The sequence below is a fragment of the Mycteria americana genome, chromosome 1 (assembly GCF_035582795.1).
Source record: "Mycteria americana isolate JAX WOST 10 ecotype Jacksonville Zoo and Gardens chromosome 1, USCA_MyAme_1.0, whole genome shotgun sequence".
NCBI lineage: Eukaryota > Metazoa > Chordata > Aves > Ciconiiformes > Ciconiidae > Mycteria > Mycteria americana.
In genome coordinates, this window is record NC_134365.1 from 201,030,235 (window position 1) to 201,049,150 (window position 18,916).

Sequence of the window (18,916 nt, forward strand, 5' to 3'; positions counted from 1 at the left end):
ACAGTGGGGAAAATTTGTACTGGTTAAAAAAAAAATTAAAATCGAATATAGGCTTTCAAACTTTGCTAGGGAAAAGCAGTGTTTATAATCAGATTTCCTTGACTGCTGTTTGCAATTTGAAAACAATCTTAGTTGCAGTATGCCTTTGAGGATGGTAGTCATCTTCTATAACTCGAGCTATCTAAAAGTATGTTCCTTATGTATTCCAGTGAAGGAAGAGAGAGTCATCTATACCTTATCTGTCTTAGGCATCTATCTTAAGATGGATTGACTCATCCTCTATTTTTGTTTCCTTTTTTGGAGACTGTCCTGTTGCCAATGAATTTTTGTATTCTCAACTTCATCATACTTGAGAGCCTCCCCAAACGCAGGGAGAGAGACAAGCAGTGTCTTTCCTTGGTCTTTCTATATCCTTTCCCTTTCTCTTTTGAAAGGAAGCAATGTGAAGTTTCTTACTTAAGTATATTAGCAAAGACAAGGTCAAACAAAATGTCTGATATTTGAACAGAGGATACTGAGGCCTGTTTTAGGTGCAGACTCTGAAACAAGCTTTTAGTCTTGGACAGGTTGCTGAGAAGATGTTCTTTTCTTGTTGCTTACTTGTGACAGAGAGTTTCAACAAACCTGATGAATGGAATAGTTGATCATCCTGGAAGTGCAAACAAGCTGGTTTAGGTGCAGACCATTAAATGCAAGAGCATTTGATGTGAACAATGTAATCTGAGCTGTTGAGGAAGACATACTGTCGTAGTTACAGCTTATATGATGCATTAAAATAATTCCTTTCTGATGTGAGAGGTGGAAATATTCTTCCCTATGTCAAGCTCATAGAAATTATTTTTGTTTGTAGCAGAAAAAGCAGCTTGGATTTTTCACTGAAATGATCTATTTGGAAATTATTTAAATTTCTGAGTATGTGAATTCATCAGTAAAGCTTTCCACATTCCTGAGAGAGTTGTACTTTCAAGTTGAAACTTTTAATCCTAACTTTGAAAACTTACTGTACAATAAAATAAACACTGACATGTTTTCCTGCTCAGTCTTCTAAAAATGTAGGCGCTCTGATCTGTTTCAAAATGTGCTTTTAGTTTAGTGATTATAGTTATAATTAGGGGACTAGTTAGAAAAACTGTAGCTACAAAGTATAAACATGACAACCACAACACTCTTCAGAGCAAACTGGAGAATCTGTATCTAAGCCGAATGTTTTTACATACTTGCATAACAATGAGATACGGTACAGTTGGTGTTTACTTTAAAGAAAAGGAAAAAAAAGTTAATCATTCTTAAGAATTTGCATCATGCATCAAGACCCACAGGAAAATTGAAGACTGGAGACATTTTTTCATCTCCTCTAACTTTGCTGCTCCTACTTTAAACTAGTTATGCAGGCTACCAGTAGAGTCTAAATTGCTCACCCATGGCAAATTCCATCCGTTTTGGACACCTGTCTTAGGGTGGAGATAACCATCTTGTTAAAAGTAGCTTTTGAATGGCTGAATTACAGCTAACTTTGAGAAGTTTATTTGTAGGTGTTGCTCAGAAAAGGGAGCTAACAACTTTGTTTCTCATCAGCTTTTCACGGTGATCTAGATTATAGGCCACTGTTTGCTACCTTTTTTAAGGTAAAAAGACTAATTAAAAGCCAGACTTTCTTTTTCCACCTTCTCAGTTGGTCATTTTTTTAAACATACATATACATCTTTGACTTGGCTAATGGAGAATAAGATGATGATCAGCACTTTCTTTTAATAAAGAAACATAGTTTATTTCAGCTGTCAAGAATCAGGAGATTGTTACTTACAGTGTGATAAAGAATCACGGTCAAAGATAAATAGTTCTGAAAAATTGCTAATGCCCCTTCACTTTTCTGTTTGGCTGCCTCAGAATTTCAGCCATTGGCTCTAGGATAAGAACAAGCATCTGACAGCCCATGGATTTAAATTTAAAACATCTGTTAGGCTACTTTATTGTTTATCTTCTAGTTCCTCTTTAAAACTCTGTTTCCTATAGTACCTACAAAAATCTTGACAACAGTCCAATCACAAGAGTGTTAAGAGCTTTGACTTTGGATAGGAGGACAAATAAGATATGGGACTTGTCTCCTCTTTGGTTTCCTCAGAGAGTCGAAAGGGCAGTGTAAGTTTCTCACTCTTTCATCTATACATTCATCCATCTTCAGTTCAAAAAATATGCCCAAATCTGTTGGGAAACAATGTCTTTTCAGCTTGGATCTGCTTGCCTTTCCACATTGCACCAGAGAGGTGATGAAATCTTCATCCTTGGAGATACTGAGACTTTAGACAGAGCCCTGAGAAACCTCATCAAAGTTGGCTCTGCTTTGAGCAAGGGTTGGACCAGATGACCTTCGGAGGTCTCTCCCAATTTAAATTACTCTGTTACAGTCGGGGAAATTAAAAAAAAAGTGTTTTTATTTCTGTGAAAGTAAGGCTGATACTTCTGATTTTCTCTGCTAGAAAACAGAAGTAAACAGTCAACACCAAACAGCATTAAAAAAGGAGTCCACCATCACTGGAATGAGTCATAAAGCCAAGTAACAATACATAAATGAATAACAATATAATTACGGATGATAATCTGCTGTATATATGCATTTAAAAATGTGCAAATAAATCTGTGAACAATGACATTGCATGTGGATGTAATTTGTCTACCTCTGAGTTTTCTGGCATATGGGAAGCTGTATTTTTTACAGTACTAAATGCAAGTCCCTATTATCATTTTGTGTGCGGCAAAAGTTTATAGATTGAACTTCTTTTCCAAGTGTGACACTGCACTTATCCACATGGAAAACGATAAAACGTGGTGTTACTTGTAATAAGGTAATTGTGGTTTTCTTTCAAGGCCAGTAGAACAACACAGCTATTATCAAATATGAATACATTTTTTTACTGCTTGGTTTTCTCTCCTTCTGACCCTATTTATATATAATTTCAATTGTGATGATCAGTATATTGGATATACAGTATTTAGGTTGAAAAATGCTTCTTATAATAAAGGATACATTCATTCTGGGATTTCTGGTGGTGGTTGGGTTTTTTTCTTTTTTCTTTTTTTTTTTAAACTGTTTTTCATTAGTAGTATCAGATTTCTTCCATCATACTTCAGAAAATGCTGAACAATTTAAAGGATTTAAAAGATGATTTCTGTTCTGGTTTTTGTTTGTTTTTGCCTTACAGGCCTGGCAGCTGCGATTCAGTCATCTTGTGGGCTATGGTGCCAAATATTACTCCTACCTCATGTCTAGAGCTGTTGCCTCCATGGTGTGGAAACAGTGTTTTGCTCAGGATCCGTTTGATAGGTAAAAACAGAGAAAATATTAAATAGAATGAAGTGCCATGCTACTTGCTTCTGGAAAACATGAAACAAATGGGACCATGTAGGTTGATGGGCTTTTTAAATAACCATTACTTTTTAGCCTTTTTCTTGATTTTAAGAGGATTACAAAACAGGAAATAACTACAGGTATAAAGTGTACTTTGGGACATGTTCATTGGTGCAAAAAAATTCTTGTCGATGTTTTAAAATACAGGTGTGCCAGTTGGGAGGCACTGAAATCCGTATTTAGATGTAATTAGAGAGCTTGATTTTCATAGATGCCTAATTCCTTGTAATTTTCTATTGAAATCAAAGCAACTGCGCCTATTAAACAAGCTTCGTGTCACCAACTTCAAAGCTAAGTATAGCTATCCTAGTCACTTTGCTTTGTGAAATTAAAAAGTAAATTGTGAGATCACAAATTGTAAGTGTTCTTAGACCTTAGGTGAATGTTCAGAGCATTGTAACAGAGCAAATTTTTCCCTTGGAGCAATGAAGGCTGAAATGTTGTTCGCAAATTAACTTCTATAAACACCAACATATATTCATATGTATAAAATTTGTCTAGTTCAGTTACTTATAATATAGTTTTAAATGTAACTTGAATTTGAGGAGTCAACATGGAATCAAGGCAGTCATTGTTTCAGGGTGGAAGATTTCATTTGATCTCTGTCTCTGAGTTCTGTAAAGATCCTAGAAGCAAACCTGACTGAAAGCTGAACAGATTGTGTTTGCAGGTGGCTCTAACATCTGTGTTTCTCCAGGGCAATGGGTGAGCGGTACCGTAGAGAGATGCTGGCACATGGTGGTGGAAAAGAGCCCATGCTTATGGTTCAAGGTAGAAAAAAATTAGAACTGTTTTATTCCCTTGCTCAAGGAAGAAATAATTTAACTGCATTTCCCAGTTTGGTCTCTTTAGTTTAATTATGATTTTCATTGGATTTATGAAAGAAAACTTGTTCATTTATTTAGTTAAGTGAACTGGTCGTCAACTTTGTGTTATGGTCAGTAGAACTCCTTGTGACACACAATAAAAAACGCACAGGTAGTTGGGGTGAAGTGTTGGAAGGGGTTGTATTACAAGGCTGTCTAAAGAATTCAGAGTAAGAGTATCACATACTTGAAGGAAGATAGATGACACCATTTTTGGATACAAAAAACGAGTAACTTACAGACATGGAATTCATAATAGATCTGGTTGTTTTTTATACAAGAATTTGAACTTGTTTTGGCCACGTCATTTTATCATCATCAAAATAGCTTTGGTTGTATCAGTACTTTGTGTATACGTTCTCATGAAATGGAAGTCTGAAGACTGTAATAAAGAAACATAGTTCATTATTCCTCTCAATACCATTTTTGCCTTTTGAATCTAGAAAATAAGTTTTAAAAATCATTCATAGCGATAGCAAAATACTATAGTTCATATATTAAAAAAATAATGTCAGGAGAATGAAACAAGTTTGAGAAACTGCTGACTTTATCTCAAATCTATCAATGAGATCAGGATAAAGACTTTCCTCTGTAATGTTGCGGTATTCAAACCAAATATTTTTGCATTAGTGTCGCTGTTCCTGATATGAGCGCTTGGTAAGTACTTCATCTAATGGGGCATCTTTCAATTTGCTCTGAAATTCTTAATATTAAGGATGAATATTAATTAATTGGCCTCTGTTCATTCCAGTTTGGTAGACTGGAAGTTGTGGGGGTTTTTTTCTACAGATAAGGAAGACAGTGGTAATGTGTCTGTATTTCATCATGAGATTGGCACAGTTTCATAACTATAACATTTCAGTTCTTTGACCCATCTGTTTATATTTGAGGCCATACCCTCTGCTCTTCTTAGACTCATCATATATTAAGCAACTATATATTTTCTAGATTAGTCTATTTATATTTCTCATCTACAGGGTTACTTTTCATTCAGCATGACTTTGCAAACTTGTCTTTCTTTACTGTTTTTGAAGACTCTGTGTTTGTAACTTTAAAAAACTGTAGCCCAAAACTGTGGATTAAGTAGTTGCAAGACAGAAACGTACATCTTTACAAACAAATCCAATTATTATATTTTAAGTCATATGGTAGAGAAAGAAATAATGTTTTTAAACACCAGTTAAGCTTATCATCTCTCCTATTTCTGGGATGTATTTTTAATCGTACTGAGCATAGAATCTTCCTGGAATGTCCTAGAGGCTATGCTGAAGTTGCTGGCAGTGTGCTCCCTTGAGTCAAATACTTGAATGAAGTTTGCAAAATTTATCTGTGGATGGACTTATATAATATCTATGGAAGCACAACTAGCTTTTCCCCTTCCATGTTCCACTGTGAGAGAACACAGTGGAACATGGTATAATCAGTTTGGGGTTGAGAGTATGCATCAGTTATTTTGGATGAAACTTGCTACTGAAATTAATCTGAAAAAGTGGCATCATAGTCCAGGAAATTGCAAGTTTATTTTAAGTTTAAAGGAAATCCAAATATGATGAAGTCTGGCAAGGTACAGTGAAAGCACACAAGTGAATTTAACTCTTGTAAAGCAGTAATTAGATGTTTTAGGCATTTCAGTATTCATAGTCCTCATGCTTACAGTCTTCAGTGAATTTAGTGCAGCTAGTTCATCGGTGAGTTGTTAGGACCAATGGTGAATGATGAACAGGCGATAGCTGTGCAGCCTGGGGTTTGAAGAAGAGAGCAAGCTATCTTTGAAGAATAGTTGTGCATACTGCAGGGCAGTGAACTTGACATTAATGGTGGAATAATGGGATCTTCCATGATGTGACCAAAAAATCTATGTATAAAAGATACACAGTTTGATTTTTAATTTTTTTCTTTGCATCAGTAAATCCATAAGCCACTAAACATAACTGTGTGTCACTTTAAGGTCAGTAACTGTAGTGCAACTGCTGGTGTGTTTGTTCACGTGTAATAGGAGAACCAGACAGCAGTAACTCCTCTGTGTCAGCATTAGCACGAGTGATACTGGTGATAAGAGCACAAACTATGATTTACAAAAAATGTCAGAAGTTTTCAAGATGTTTTCACAGAATTACAGAATCATAGAACAGTTGAGGTTGGAACGGACCTCTGGAGGTCATCTCGTCCAACCCCCTTGCTCAAGCAGGGCCACCTAGAGCTTGATGCTGGGTACTGGGTGCCCAGGACCATGTCCAGACAGCATTTGAACATCTCCAAGGAGCAAGACTCCACAGCCTTCTTGGGCAACCTGTGCCAGTGCTCAGTTACCTTCACAGGGAAAAAGTGTTTCCTGATGTTCAGAGGGAACCTCCTGTGTTTCAGTCTGTGCCCGTTGCCTCTGGTCCTGTCACTGGGCACAACTGACAAGAGCCTGGCTCCGTCCTCTTTGCACCTTCCCTTCAGGTGTTGATACTCATTAATAAAATCCCCTTGAGCCTTCTCTTCTCCAGGCTGAACAGTCCCAGCTCTCACAGCCTTTCCTCATAGGAGAGATGTTCCAGTCCCTCAATCATCTTCGGGCCCTTACTGGATTCTCTCCAGTATGTCCATGTCTCTCTTTGTACTGAGAGGAGCCCAGCACTGGACACAGCACTCCAGGTGTGGCTTCCCCAGTGCTGAGCAGAGGGGAAGGATCACCTCCCTCGACCTGCTGGCAATACTTTGCCTAATGCAGCCCAGGATGCCATTCACCTCATTTGTGGCAAGGGCCCACTGCTGGCCCATGTTCAACTTGGTGTCCACCAGGACACCCAGGTCCTTTTCTTCCAAACTGCTTTCTTGCTGGGTGGCCCCCAGCATATACTGGTGCCTGGGGTTGTTCCTCCCCAGGTGCAGGACTTTGTACTTGTCTTTGTTGAACTCTGCCCCATCATCCAGATCATTAATGAAGCTGTTAAACAGGACTGGACCCAGTATTGACCCCTAGTCAATACCCCTGCTAGTTACTGGCCTCCAGCTAGACTTCGTGGCACTGATCACCTTCCTCTGGGCCCAGCCATTGAGCCAGTTTTTAATCCACCTCCCTGCCTGCTCATCGAGCCTGTACATCAGCAGTGTCTCTGTGAGGATCTTATGGGAGACAGTGTCAAAAACCTTGCTGAAGTCCAGGTAGACAATATGCATGGCTCTCCCCTCATCTACCAGGCCAGTGGTTTCATCATATAAGGTTATCGAGTTAGTTAAGCATGACTTGCCTTTGGTGAATCTGTGCTGACTATTCGTGATGATTTTTCTGTTGTTCGTGAGCCTGGAAATGGTTTCCAGGATTAGCTGCTCCACCACCTTCCTAGGGATTGAGGTGAGACTAACCAGCCTGTAGTTCCCTGGGTCCTCCTTGCCCTTCTTGAAGATAGGAGTGACATTTGCTTTTCTCCAGCCTTTTGGCACTTCTCCCAGTGGCCATGATTGATCAAAGATTACTGAGAGTCACCTTGCAATGCCATCTGCCAGCTGCCTCAGCACTCGGCATCCCATCAGGGCCTGTGGGCTTATGTCGGTCCAGGTTGCTTACGTATTCCCTGATCTGATCCTCTTTCACCAAGGGTGCATCTTCCTTGCTTCGGATTATCGCACTGGCCACTTTTATGTTCTGAATTTCACTTTTATACTCTGAATTTCTTTAATGTTACTTTAAACAGAAATTTTAGAAGATATTCAAGATAATAAAAATAACTGGAATTCATCAGCAGATTCCTTGCCTGTGGATATTGTGATGTTCCTCTGTAGACAGTGCAAAACTTAAACAACCATGCTTGAATAACTCCTTGAAAAATGAAATCAAGGTGACTCAGGTCTTTTGACAAGTTAATAATTTGATTGCTTGTTTGGGATTATTTGAGGTTAAATCATAGAACACACATGATGGAAAAGCTTATTATATGTTTATACTTAATTGCTCTGTATTTACTACAAAAATTGAGAGTTTAAGGAGAAAAGTAAGAACAGTTACTTGCTCTTTAATTTCTTTAGGTTCAATCAGCTTCTGACTCCTTTTGCTGCATTTTTCCCTTTTCTTTATGGATGTTCCAGAATACTTGATTTCCATCATTTTTTGGTTTTCATCAGCTGCAAAACTGCGCTCCCATAGCAGATGACCAAACAGATTCCTGATTAAAGACAAGATTCCACCAAACTTAAAAGCTTGTTGATTTTACTCTTCTTCAGGGAAACAGTCCAGATTTTGTGCTCACTAGTGCCGTATTTCAAAAACCTTAAGTTCCGTAGGCTGTTATTTCAGGCATTTTTTTTTTATATAAAGAAATCCGCTTGTACAAGTCTGACTTCTGGATGCACGTATGTAGCCTCACCCTTGAAGTGCTTCCGTATCTCATTGTGAAGTTAGCCATATTCATTGACTGTTTGATAATAGATAACTTCAGAAGCATATTTCATTTATACAGTTTCTTTGTTATGATTTTCTTCTCAGAAGCTATCTATTGTCTTTCTTTTGTGTTTAGATATGACCCTAGCTTTTCATCTTTCTCCCACATGATTCCATAGATGTACTGATTAGGGAAGATAAAGGATCTGACCTGCCATCCAGTGGAGTTACTGATTCCTGTTTGAACTAGTCTTTAATTAGAAAACACAATATACTTTTTTGTTTGTTTGTTTGGATTTGATTCTCTTGGCATTTGCTTCCATTTAAAAAAAAAACCACAAAGGCTTTATGAAACCTTTTTTGACATTTTCTGAAGTGACCCCTTTTACCCGTTTGATAATCTCCAAAATACAGAAATAGTCACAAATATGGATGGCAGGAGCAATTAAAAAATGAGTGAACACTGCTTTGTCCAAGAGGCTTGCCTTTTTTTTTTCCCATAGAGAGGAAAGACAGTTTGAGAAGAACTTGATTCCTCTGTCATTTTGGGTTGTCCACATGGCTCTTTCAGCCCCTCTCCTTCCCAGGACTACATGGCATTAGGGATTCCAGATTCCTTTGAAGATACGTAACCCAGGTGTCCCTTCCAGGTCCAGTTGTGTGCTGGTTGCAGGTCTGAACAAGATTCAAATGTGCACCATCCCTCCCTCTCTCCCTTGGCACTCCCTGACTGGAAAGAAACCCAGGTGCATAGGCAGAAAGTGAATTGCAGTGTGAAAAGTACTCGGTTGGATGATCTGGGAACTGAGAGCGTGGAACATATCCTGGAGTGTGCTTCTCCTGCAGTTTTGATGCAGTCACATTGCCCTTTGAGTCCCTGAAGAAGTCCTCACGCAAAATACATGTGAAGTTGTGTTCTTGATTTGTTAATGCTGTATTATATTGCAGATGGACATACTCAGCTGTGTGCATACATGGTAACCAAACCAACTGAATCTGTAAATAAACATGCATTTGCTCCAATGCAGTTTGAAAATTTGCTTTTCCATGCCTCAAATTGTACTTCACAGAATAATTATGATTTGAAGAGGCTGTAAAAATCTTCAGATAATGATTGTATGTCTCTCTGAAAGTGTAAGAAATATGCATAAATCCAAAAAGGTGATGTGAATGGCAACATATGTTAACTCAAACTACACCGACCCAAAATAATTAGTGTTCCAAAGGGGCAGAAGCCAAATTTTGCCACAGGCTTTATTCTTCTCCCAATTTTCAGTGATTGTAGGTTATAGCTAGCCATCTCTCAAAAGGGTGTGGTTAACCACAGTGCTGTAATGTGAAAGAAAACTTCAAAGCAGAGAAGATAAGCTATGCAGTTGCCTTAGGCTTGGGAGAGACTGTGCTGAAATAGGAGCTGGGCTGAATGTACAAAATACACTCCTAGATTTTAAAAATGCAACCATCAGACCTTGTGGACATCTTACTAAATCATTTAGACTGAAGTGCTGAGTACTTACAATATATCAAAGCTGATCTTGCTTTGATATATTTTAATGAGTTTAAAGGGAGACGTGACCATTCTTAACACATCTGTGTAGAGTAAGAGGTTAAAACACGGAAATACCATCAGTGTCTGTTTCTTTTGGAGTTGTCTACTCTAAAATCTGTAGTTATTTATTTTATAAGGGCATGATAATTTTACTACAGTAGGAGTTCTTCAGCAATGACCTCAGTTACTCTTCATCCTTCCCTTGCAAAAGCAAATTCTTCTAGTGTCTGCTTTTGATGTCAGTGATGGGAAAATAACAATGCAGTAGACCACTAATGCAAGAAATCTGAAATCTGCTTGTATTATCAAAAGTTGGAACTACTGGGTAGGAGGTCATTTGACATCACTATTGCCAGAATGATTTTGAATTCTCCTACATACTTAAAACAAACCATGTGGAGTCTAAATGAATGCAATTTATAACAAATTTTGAGTGAGATCTGGTAAGACTGTATTCAGCTGCACTAAAATACATCGAAGTGTACTGTAGTTAATTATGTTTCTTTTATTCATTTTGTAATATCCAGGGTTTGAATGTTTTTGTTATGATTTGCCATTTTTATGTAAGAGGGAAATTAAGTCTACTTGAAGATAATCCCAGCATCAGTCTCTTCTCTTCCCCCTAATCATTCTACTCTTAGCTTTTCTTCTTTTGCAACGTATTGCTAATCATAGTTTTAAGAATTGTCCAGAGCAGAATAAATTTTAGTATGTCAAAAGAATTGGCTAAACATCATCCGGGCTGGCTGTTTTTTATAAAGTCAGTATTGGAAGGGGGGGGTGGTTGTATTTTGGGGCTTGGGGAGTGGTGGTTATGTCTATTATGGCCATCTTTATATACTGTCTATGCAGCATTACAGTCATCCCTCCATATTGATATCTGATAGAAAAGGGCATCTTGGCTATAGAAAAATGGTTCTTCTATAGAGCCACATCTTAAAAATTGGAAGGTAGGAATAATTTCACCAACTTGAGATTTTTATACCTGAGCTAGTCATCCAGGTTTCCTTTCTGAGATACAGGGAAAAGTAGGTTCTTCATAGGCACAATTCATCTCATCATAAAGGAGACCTCCGAAAAAGGTCAGATGAGTGGCACCCATGAAGGTCTTCCTACTGTTCAGTCTCTAGAAGTAGAGCCAGTTAGTTCAGATGTAAATGTCTGAGGCAAAATGAGGCCAAAAAAAGGCAAAATGAATTGCGCTGTTGGGACTGGACCGCTCTTAACTGAGTTTAAGATGTCATCATGCATGACAGCACGTGTTCCAGTAGGCTGCCATCTGTGTCACCTTCTTAAGGCATTCTGTCCACTTCTGAGAAAACTGCAAGAAAATAATAAGAGTTTAAACTGGAATTTTTCCAAGGCTGTTAGGGAGCAAATACGCGTGTTCCCCAGCCAGCCCACTCAGGAACCTGAGAGAGGGAGTCTGCAAGAGGCCACAGCTCTCTGGGGAGGTGAGATGAGTAGCTGGTATCTGGACCCATCTGTTTCTCAGCCCAGAGTATAGCAAGCCATTTTTCATTGTGAACTAGCAGTAATTCCACAGCAATTTTACTAACATTAGAGTAGATGACAAGTTTACCAAGTGTTTGGAAATATTAATTCTGTTCTCTTTCATTTCGCAAAATAGCTTGATGCAAACTTCATTTAACAGCATTTCAGGCAACCTATGTATAGTGCGTGATTTGTTTTCCTTTTAGTGCTCAGTATTAATCTACTGGGTCATGGCAGTTTGTGTTGACACTTGCAACGTGTTTAAATCAGATTGAAATGGGATTCTGTGAGGTCTTAGCAAGAAAATTCGTTTTGGTTGCTCATACAAAATTGCCTCGAGCTGGTCTGTTTCCTGGTGGTTTTTGAATCATTGTGTTATAGTAAAAGATTCCGGTCTTTTAGCAGCATGCAATTATAATTTCCACTGAAAGCAAATATTGTTGAGGATGTGAAAGAATATAAAATTATGTTCAGTAGGTACGTCGATCAGAAAGGGTAGAACAAGGTTATATTTACATTGGCAGTTGTCAGAAAGAACAGATCACTTCAAAGAAGTACCAAGATTAAATTTTACATTATTTGGCAGCTATACTGGGTTTTTTTCTGGTACAAGTAATGCAGTAAATTTCCATATATAATGTTGAAATTGTTAATAACAGTGAAAAGACCAACATTAATGTAACGTTTAGTACAAAGAAACATCTGAAAATAATTTACAGGATATATTCTCATGCTTTCTAAAAACCAGGGTTCTGGGGAGAAAGGTGTGAGATTTTTAGTTGGTCTGCTTACAGAATTACCTGACAAAGTACTTGAGCATGATTCTTCATGATGCTGATTTCCCTGTCATTCTGTCATATACTACAGCTAACATAGGCACTAATTAAAATTCTTAATAAAAGGTAAGTCCTGGTACTGTAAAAAAGCAAAACTAAAACTGCAGTGCACTGAAAATGCTGTTGTTTGGGTATGTTTCATGCCTTGTGATACATTTTAGAGGTATTTGTACTTGAACTACTAAATTAAATGCTTTTAAGGTGTATAAAACTTTGAGAAAATATGTTGTTTTTTCTGGCTCTGTCATTCCTGAGACTCGGCAGATAAGGATTTAGATACCCACTCAATCGCGGATTTATTCTAGTCATTTGGAAATGACTGAGTCTATGGTAGTATTGCTTTAAAATGAATATAATTCCCTGCTTAAGCAAGATTGTAATGATAAAAATAAGTTCACAGTCTTGAAACTTGTCAATTCTGTGATAACGTGTAACAGGTAGCTTGAAGAAATTAAATAATCCCCATAGACTATAACTGGATTTATTTCTTGACAAAGAAACATGATAGCTGTTTCTGTCATGTTGTGACATTAAAAGTTAGTTAGCAATAAGCATTATTATTGACAAAGCTTTCAAGGTCTTCGTATTCTTGCTAAGAGTCTGTTGTCTTGGTTTTATAGGTATGCTTCAGAAATCACCTTCAGTTGAAGATTTTGTGGATGCCCTTGTTTCAGACTTAGACCAGGACTTCGAAACGTTTATCATGGACTCATAAAAACGTTCAACAGAACTGAATTCTGTTATGGAAGATTGCATACATCTTAATAATTGTGGATAAAATACTGTTGTGACTGGTTTTGCTTCTTGGTGAACACTTGTAAAAGTTTGAATATTCATGTTGGTGGGACAGTAATAAATATATTTCATTGGATCACCTAGTTTCATTTACGAAGATGAAGGCTTTCTGTTGCATTGGAGCTTAAGCATGGAATTTGAGAGAACAAATCCTCTGGCATGTACTGTTAGAAAATTTGGTCTTGTAGGAACAGCTGGTTAAATGGGAATTGAACTCATCCTCAGCGTGGGTGGAGTGGTATGAATGGTCTTTTGGTATGCACATTGGATTCAGGATTAGGACATACCTGTGAAGTGTCATGACCCAGAACTATTTGCATGGGTCTTTCTCACATGCTCGTGGGTATTCTTTAAACTTGTTTAATCCTATTCCTTGCAGGAGTTCTGCATTGGAGAAAAGCAAATTATGTTTGCAACTGAGAGGGGAAATCGGAAAGAAAGATGAAGTGGAAAACTAGGAACTGTATTTGAGATAGGGAACAAAAAGACAGATGGGAGAAGAAAAACTGTAGTCATACAAGTAGGTGATGGAAAATGTTAAGGTCTGGAGGAAAGATACCTTGCAACACAAAAAGAGACAAAGGAGTAAAATAAGAACCCCACAAATGTTTCCTAGTGGAGGATAACATGGAAAGTAGTCATGCTCTTGTAGCTGCAATGGTCCAATGGGTATATGTGTGGCCACGTTTGTAAGTAGAAGTAGTATCTTTTGTTATACAAAGCCACTGAGCAGGTCTTCTTCAGGTTTGGAACAGAAATAGCAAACTTTAAATACAAAAGATGGACCGTTCATTGTATCAGGTGCATAAAATGGTTGGGAGGAGGAGTGGAATTTAGAAGGTGCCATAAAACTGGTATTGCTATTGAATTAGTAGATTTTATCCAACAGTTTTAGAATTTTAGTTCCTAGGCTTATATTTTGGAGGTCTTTCACTGAGCTTCAGTATTCACGGGTCAGGAACAGAGCAGTTGTTTTCTGAGGAGTATTCTCACATTAACTGGGCCCTTTTGTCCTTTTATCTGTTATCTGGGTGTGTTTGGTTTATTGTGTAGTGGTGGTTTAGTTTTGCCCTCGTTACTTTAAGGACTTTACTGGTTGAAGGATATCATGTTTCGGCGAATATGGTTTTGCAGGCATTTTGATGATTCCATCACAGAGAACAATTATTGTGGAAATATGTTGACAAACTGTGCTGCTTAGGGAGCAGCAAAGATTCACAGCCTGAATCTGTTCCCTGCATGTTTGTTCCCATAGTTTCCTTTTAATGATGAGTGGACGAGTGTTGAGGAGCTGTTTAAAGGAAAGGAGGGCAGGTCTGAGGGGACAAAAATCATTCAAAACAAAGATGTTTTTCCAGGATAGGCTGGAGCAGTTTACGGTTGCACACTATATAGTGGGTGATAAGCAAAGGAAACATTATCAGTGAGGTTTTATTTTTCTCTTGAAGTAAATTATGAAATAGTATTTGGGTACCTATTAAAAAAAAAAAAAAAAGTGATGAATTTTTCTCTAGAGTAATGGCCTTGTCTTTTAAAGGTCCTCTGTAGCTTATTGCAAAAGGTATGGTAAGTGTCCTGCTCATTGCAAGTGCAGTGAAAGAAGCAAGAGAGGAAGAGAACCAAGGCTGAGAGATGAGGGCAAATAGCTGGGAGAGAAGCACGTGAAGAAGAAAGATAAAAAAACTCAACCAGAAAAAGTGGATGTTTGGGAAGTGATAAATAAGAGTAAGAGCTGCTTGGATGATTTGGCCCTGTTTTTTAGCAGAATTTGTGCTATCGGGTATTGTTTGATATTTTACCCTATTTTTTCACTTTGTCTGTTTTTGCATGGTGGGATTTTGTCTTGCATGAATAGCACTGCCATTCTATTAGAACTGGGTTTAGACCTTTTTAGATAGAAATGTTTTGATTAAACCAGAGCAGGCTTATTTTCAGACATGTACCACAACCAGGCTTCTGTGTTGTATGTCTGAGTGGCTGCATTCTGTATCTGCAGTTGGTCCCTATGAGGAAGGAAGGAATGGTTTCGCTTAACAAATTAGGTGGATATTTTGCTGTAAGTTAAGTGATTAAAAAAACCACAAAAATGAAACAAATTTAAATTTAGGTGTGAGTAAAAACACATTGTGAAGATGGGAAGCTCTCAAAAGGATACAATAGCTCATGAACAATAAATTTAACAACCCCTCCTAGAGTACTTAATGGCGGTATGCTTTAAAGGGAATTCAAGGGTGTTGCTAGGGGAGCCTTGTGGTGTTTGTTGCCTGGTTTTTGTACTGGAGCAAGCTACCCATCATGTTTATCTGGAGTCGGCACATGTTGAGAGATTCATTGTGACAAAAAGAACTTAGCTAAAGGAAATCCTAGTGCTGACGTGGCCCTGGGAGCACCATGGTAAAGAAAATAAAGCATCATAATTGGCGGAATAAGCACAGTATTTAAAATTAAGAGATTGGCTCTTGATTTTAATTTGAAAGGAATTCAAGTGATGTTGGTTCTAGAATGTAGACACTTTATCAAAATATATGTAGTAGTCACTGGTTTATGCCCATGGCTGCTATTACTTCCTTAATTCACTGTCTCATTTGATCCTTCTGTGAACAACAGTCTTTTCCAGTTTTTATCAGAGTGGCGTCAAACAACAACGTCCTAATACTAAAATCAGATATAGACAAAGAAAGGAAGAAAATCTTGTCTTTTGCCAGAGCGCAGTGGGCTTCAGCTTATTGTCACAGATTCATAGCTCTTGGGACATTTGAAAAAGATGGGAGCTGGTAGAAAGATAAATATAACTCAGAACGACAGCTTCAGGTTTTTTGTGAAGAAACTCTGTTGACTCCACTAATTTTTGTTTTATGAAATAACCTTTGAGGATTGAACAGTAGACATGATTAAGTCTCTTGAGAACGTATTATATCACCACTATGATGCTTACTACAGAAAGGGAAATATTATTCTAAGTGATTTTTTTCTCTTTTTTGGTAGTTTCTAAAAATGCTTCCAGCTGTTCAAACGTCTGATGCTTTTTCCTTTCTTTTTTTCTTTTTGAGAGACTTTTATTTTCCAGCAAATATGTGTACTTTCAGTAATGTGAGACCTCCCTTGTGACCAGCAGTGTAACTCTTCTTAAATGTAAAAACCACTGTAATCCTTTTCCAGCATTCCGTATTTTCCCACTGGGGCTGCTGAACCAGCTATCCAAAAGCTGGTTTTACAATACTGTAACTCAGCGTTATGCTTTTAATCTGAAATAGTACTATGTTTTGGATTTAGCTGCTGTAGAAAGTAAGTAGTGAACATCTTCAGAAGAAATTACACCCTTATGCAATCCTGAAATAATAACACATAATTAAGACATATCAGAAAAACACACGTGGATTACGTTTGATAGTCTGAGGTGTCAGCTCTGCTTTTTTTCATGTTTGATGTGATTATTTTTCTGATTCACTTAAGACGGACTGAAATACTGCTTAATAATTGCTTTCTGGTGACATAAATGCAGCTGGTGCTGCATGGAGTTCTCTAATAAGCCTTACCAACAAAGATCAGAGCAGAGGGCAGCAGTTAAGTGAAGAAGGCAGGGAAGAGAAGGGAAATAGGGCGAGGAAGAATTTTGAATATAGATTAGAAACCAGGCATGAAAAAGGGTTGATACAGAAGCAAAATGACCTCCAAGTTAAAAACTTGGGGAGAGTAAAAGAGGGTTTTCTTTCCAAAGCAACAAGTCTAAAATGGAAATTACAGCACTGTCAGTAACAGAAAAGGCAGAGGTGTTCAAAAATATTTCTGCTTTGTCTTCAGTGGAATGCCAGATGGAAGAATTCATATCGTATGTTGACAAAATACTTTCCTTTCTACAGATGTCAAATAGCAGCTTGTACAGTGGGTCAGACTTAAATCAGTGTGCAAAAATTAAAAATGAATATATATCAAAGTAATGGAGCTTAGGATCATAGATGATACTAAGATGGAAATGAAGAGAATAGATGATTGTAACGCAGCAATATTGGTGGCTCAGAAAATATGCATTTCAGTCTATCAGAAGATTAAAATATCTTGATTGTGATACAGGAGCAGAAGTTTGAAAGGTTGAACACTGGTCTGAAAACAAGTGTTTAACAAGAGCTGGTAGCTGAAAGTTGAAATTAGATAAATTTTCCCTTAATTTTTAGTTTATCTTTTTGACAGCAGGGACAACTGGGCACTGGGACGCACATGGAGAGTGGTGCTGGGGTTGACTGATCAGCACCAGAAATGTGCATCAAAACTGGACTATTTTCTCAAAAATATGCCGTAGTTCAGATTAATTCAGAGAAGCCCTGTAGCCTTAGTTACGCTAGGGGACAGCCGTCTTCTCTGGTCTTATGAGCTATGAATGAAGAGAGTGTCTTCGGAAGGAGGTTTTGCCACGAGGGTAGCAAGTCCATGCTCGCTGGGTAGCTGTCCTGCTGACGGCTTCACGGCTACGGAGGAATTCATGAGTGGAGAGCTGGAAAAGCGGTGTGAGCCAAAGTGCCTCCTCTGCTTGCTGTTACGCGGGAGGCACTGTGCATCTGCTATTTCAGATCGCTTCTGGGCAAAGTATTGGAGATTTTCTGTTCCCAGACCCAGGGATTTATTTATGCGGTGTTGGGAACGAGTTCAAGTGAGTGCTTTACCCTGGCAGATTTGCAGTACACCAAAAGGGGAATATTACATTAAAATTAGAAGACTTAACTTGAGAATTGAAAATGCACGATTGCAGAAAGCAAGCACGCAGATTTCCCTGGGAGAAGGACCGTGGGAGAACAGCTAGTGTGCTCGGGGAGGAGAGGGAAGGAGATAAAAGATAAGGCAGCATAAATCAGCACCAGCAGGACTGCCTGGCGGCCCTTCTGATCTTCCCCGGGCTGAGATTTGTTTACCTTTTAAGTCCGCTGCGGCTGCTCTTCCACAGATGGCTCTTTACACGGAGCGCCGCGGCACGCCGGAGCTGCGCAGTTGTAGGAAATCGTTATGGCTTGTTGTTCCGAGGAAGTATCCAAAAAATCTGTTAAAGACAAAATACTTAAACCAGAAGCAAAGTGCTGATAAAGATCTGACAGGATGACTAGTTGGTGCTCTGCTGGCGTGTAGATTTAAAAACGCAGAGGAAAGGGAGTGGGATGCCTCTTGCCAAGCAGTTGCCTATGAGCCTGTAGCCTCTAAGGCAACTTGTAGATGGCTAAAGCTTGCCATTCCGGCTGCCTTTGCGCTTGATGAGAAGAAACAGGCACCTTCAAAATGGGACATATCCTACCTGTCTTAGGATGGGGTGAACCAGCTCTTGCAGATGCCTTTTTGTTGCTCCAGTAACTACAGAGGGAGCACAGATGGCTAGAATGTAAGTGTTAGGAATCCTGTTTTTAAATTCAGAACACCTCAAAGCACCAAACTTACTCTTTTTTTTTTTTTTTTGACGTTACCATTTTTCAGTCGTCAAATGCTACCATCATTCGCTTTTCCTGCCTGCCATATATGACTGGGCTTATACATTGATGATGGTAGCATGTAGTACAATATTAAAATAGTTGCAGAAGATGCTTTTAATTAATCTTCAGGACATCTTGGGTTTTATGAAGTGGCTTT

The 18,916-nt window shown here is 38.3% G+C and overlaps 1 protein-coding gene across 3 annotated transcripts in view; it reads left to right on the forward strand.

Moving 5' to 3' along the window:
• The window catches only part of MIPEP (mitochondrial intermediate peptidase), a 79,542-nt gene extending 66,157 nt beyond the window's left edge, over positions 1–13,385 (forward strand). The window contains exons 17-19 of one of the 3 annotated variants that reach the window (XM_075490889.1): positions 3,201–3,322; positions 4,104–4,177; positions 13,135–13,385. In XM_075490889.1, the coding sequence (XP_075347004.1) occupies positions 3,201–3,322; positions 4,104–4,177; positions 13,135–13,229 (291 nt within the window). In that variant the 3' untranslated portion in view covers positions 13,230–13,385. The remainder of the gene's footprint in view (positions 1–3,200; positions 3,323–4,103; positions 4,178–13,134) is intronic. The other 2 variants (XM_075490890.1, XM_075490891.1) reach the window with 2 other exon arrangements.
• The last annotated feature ends 5,531 nt before the right edge of the window (positions 13,386–18,916 follow it).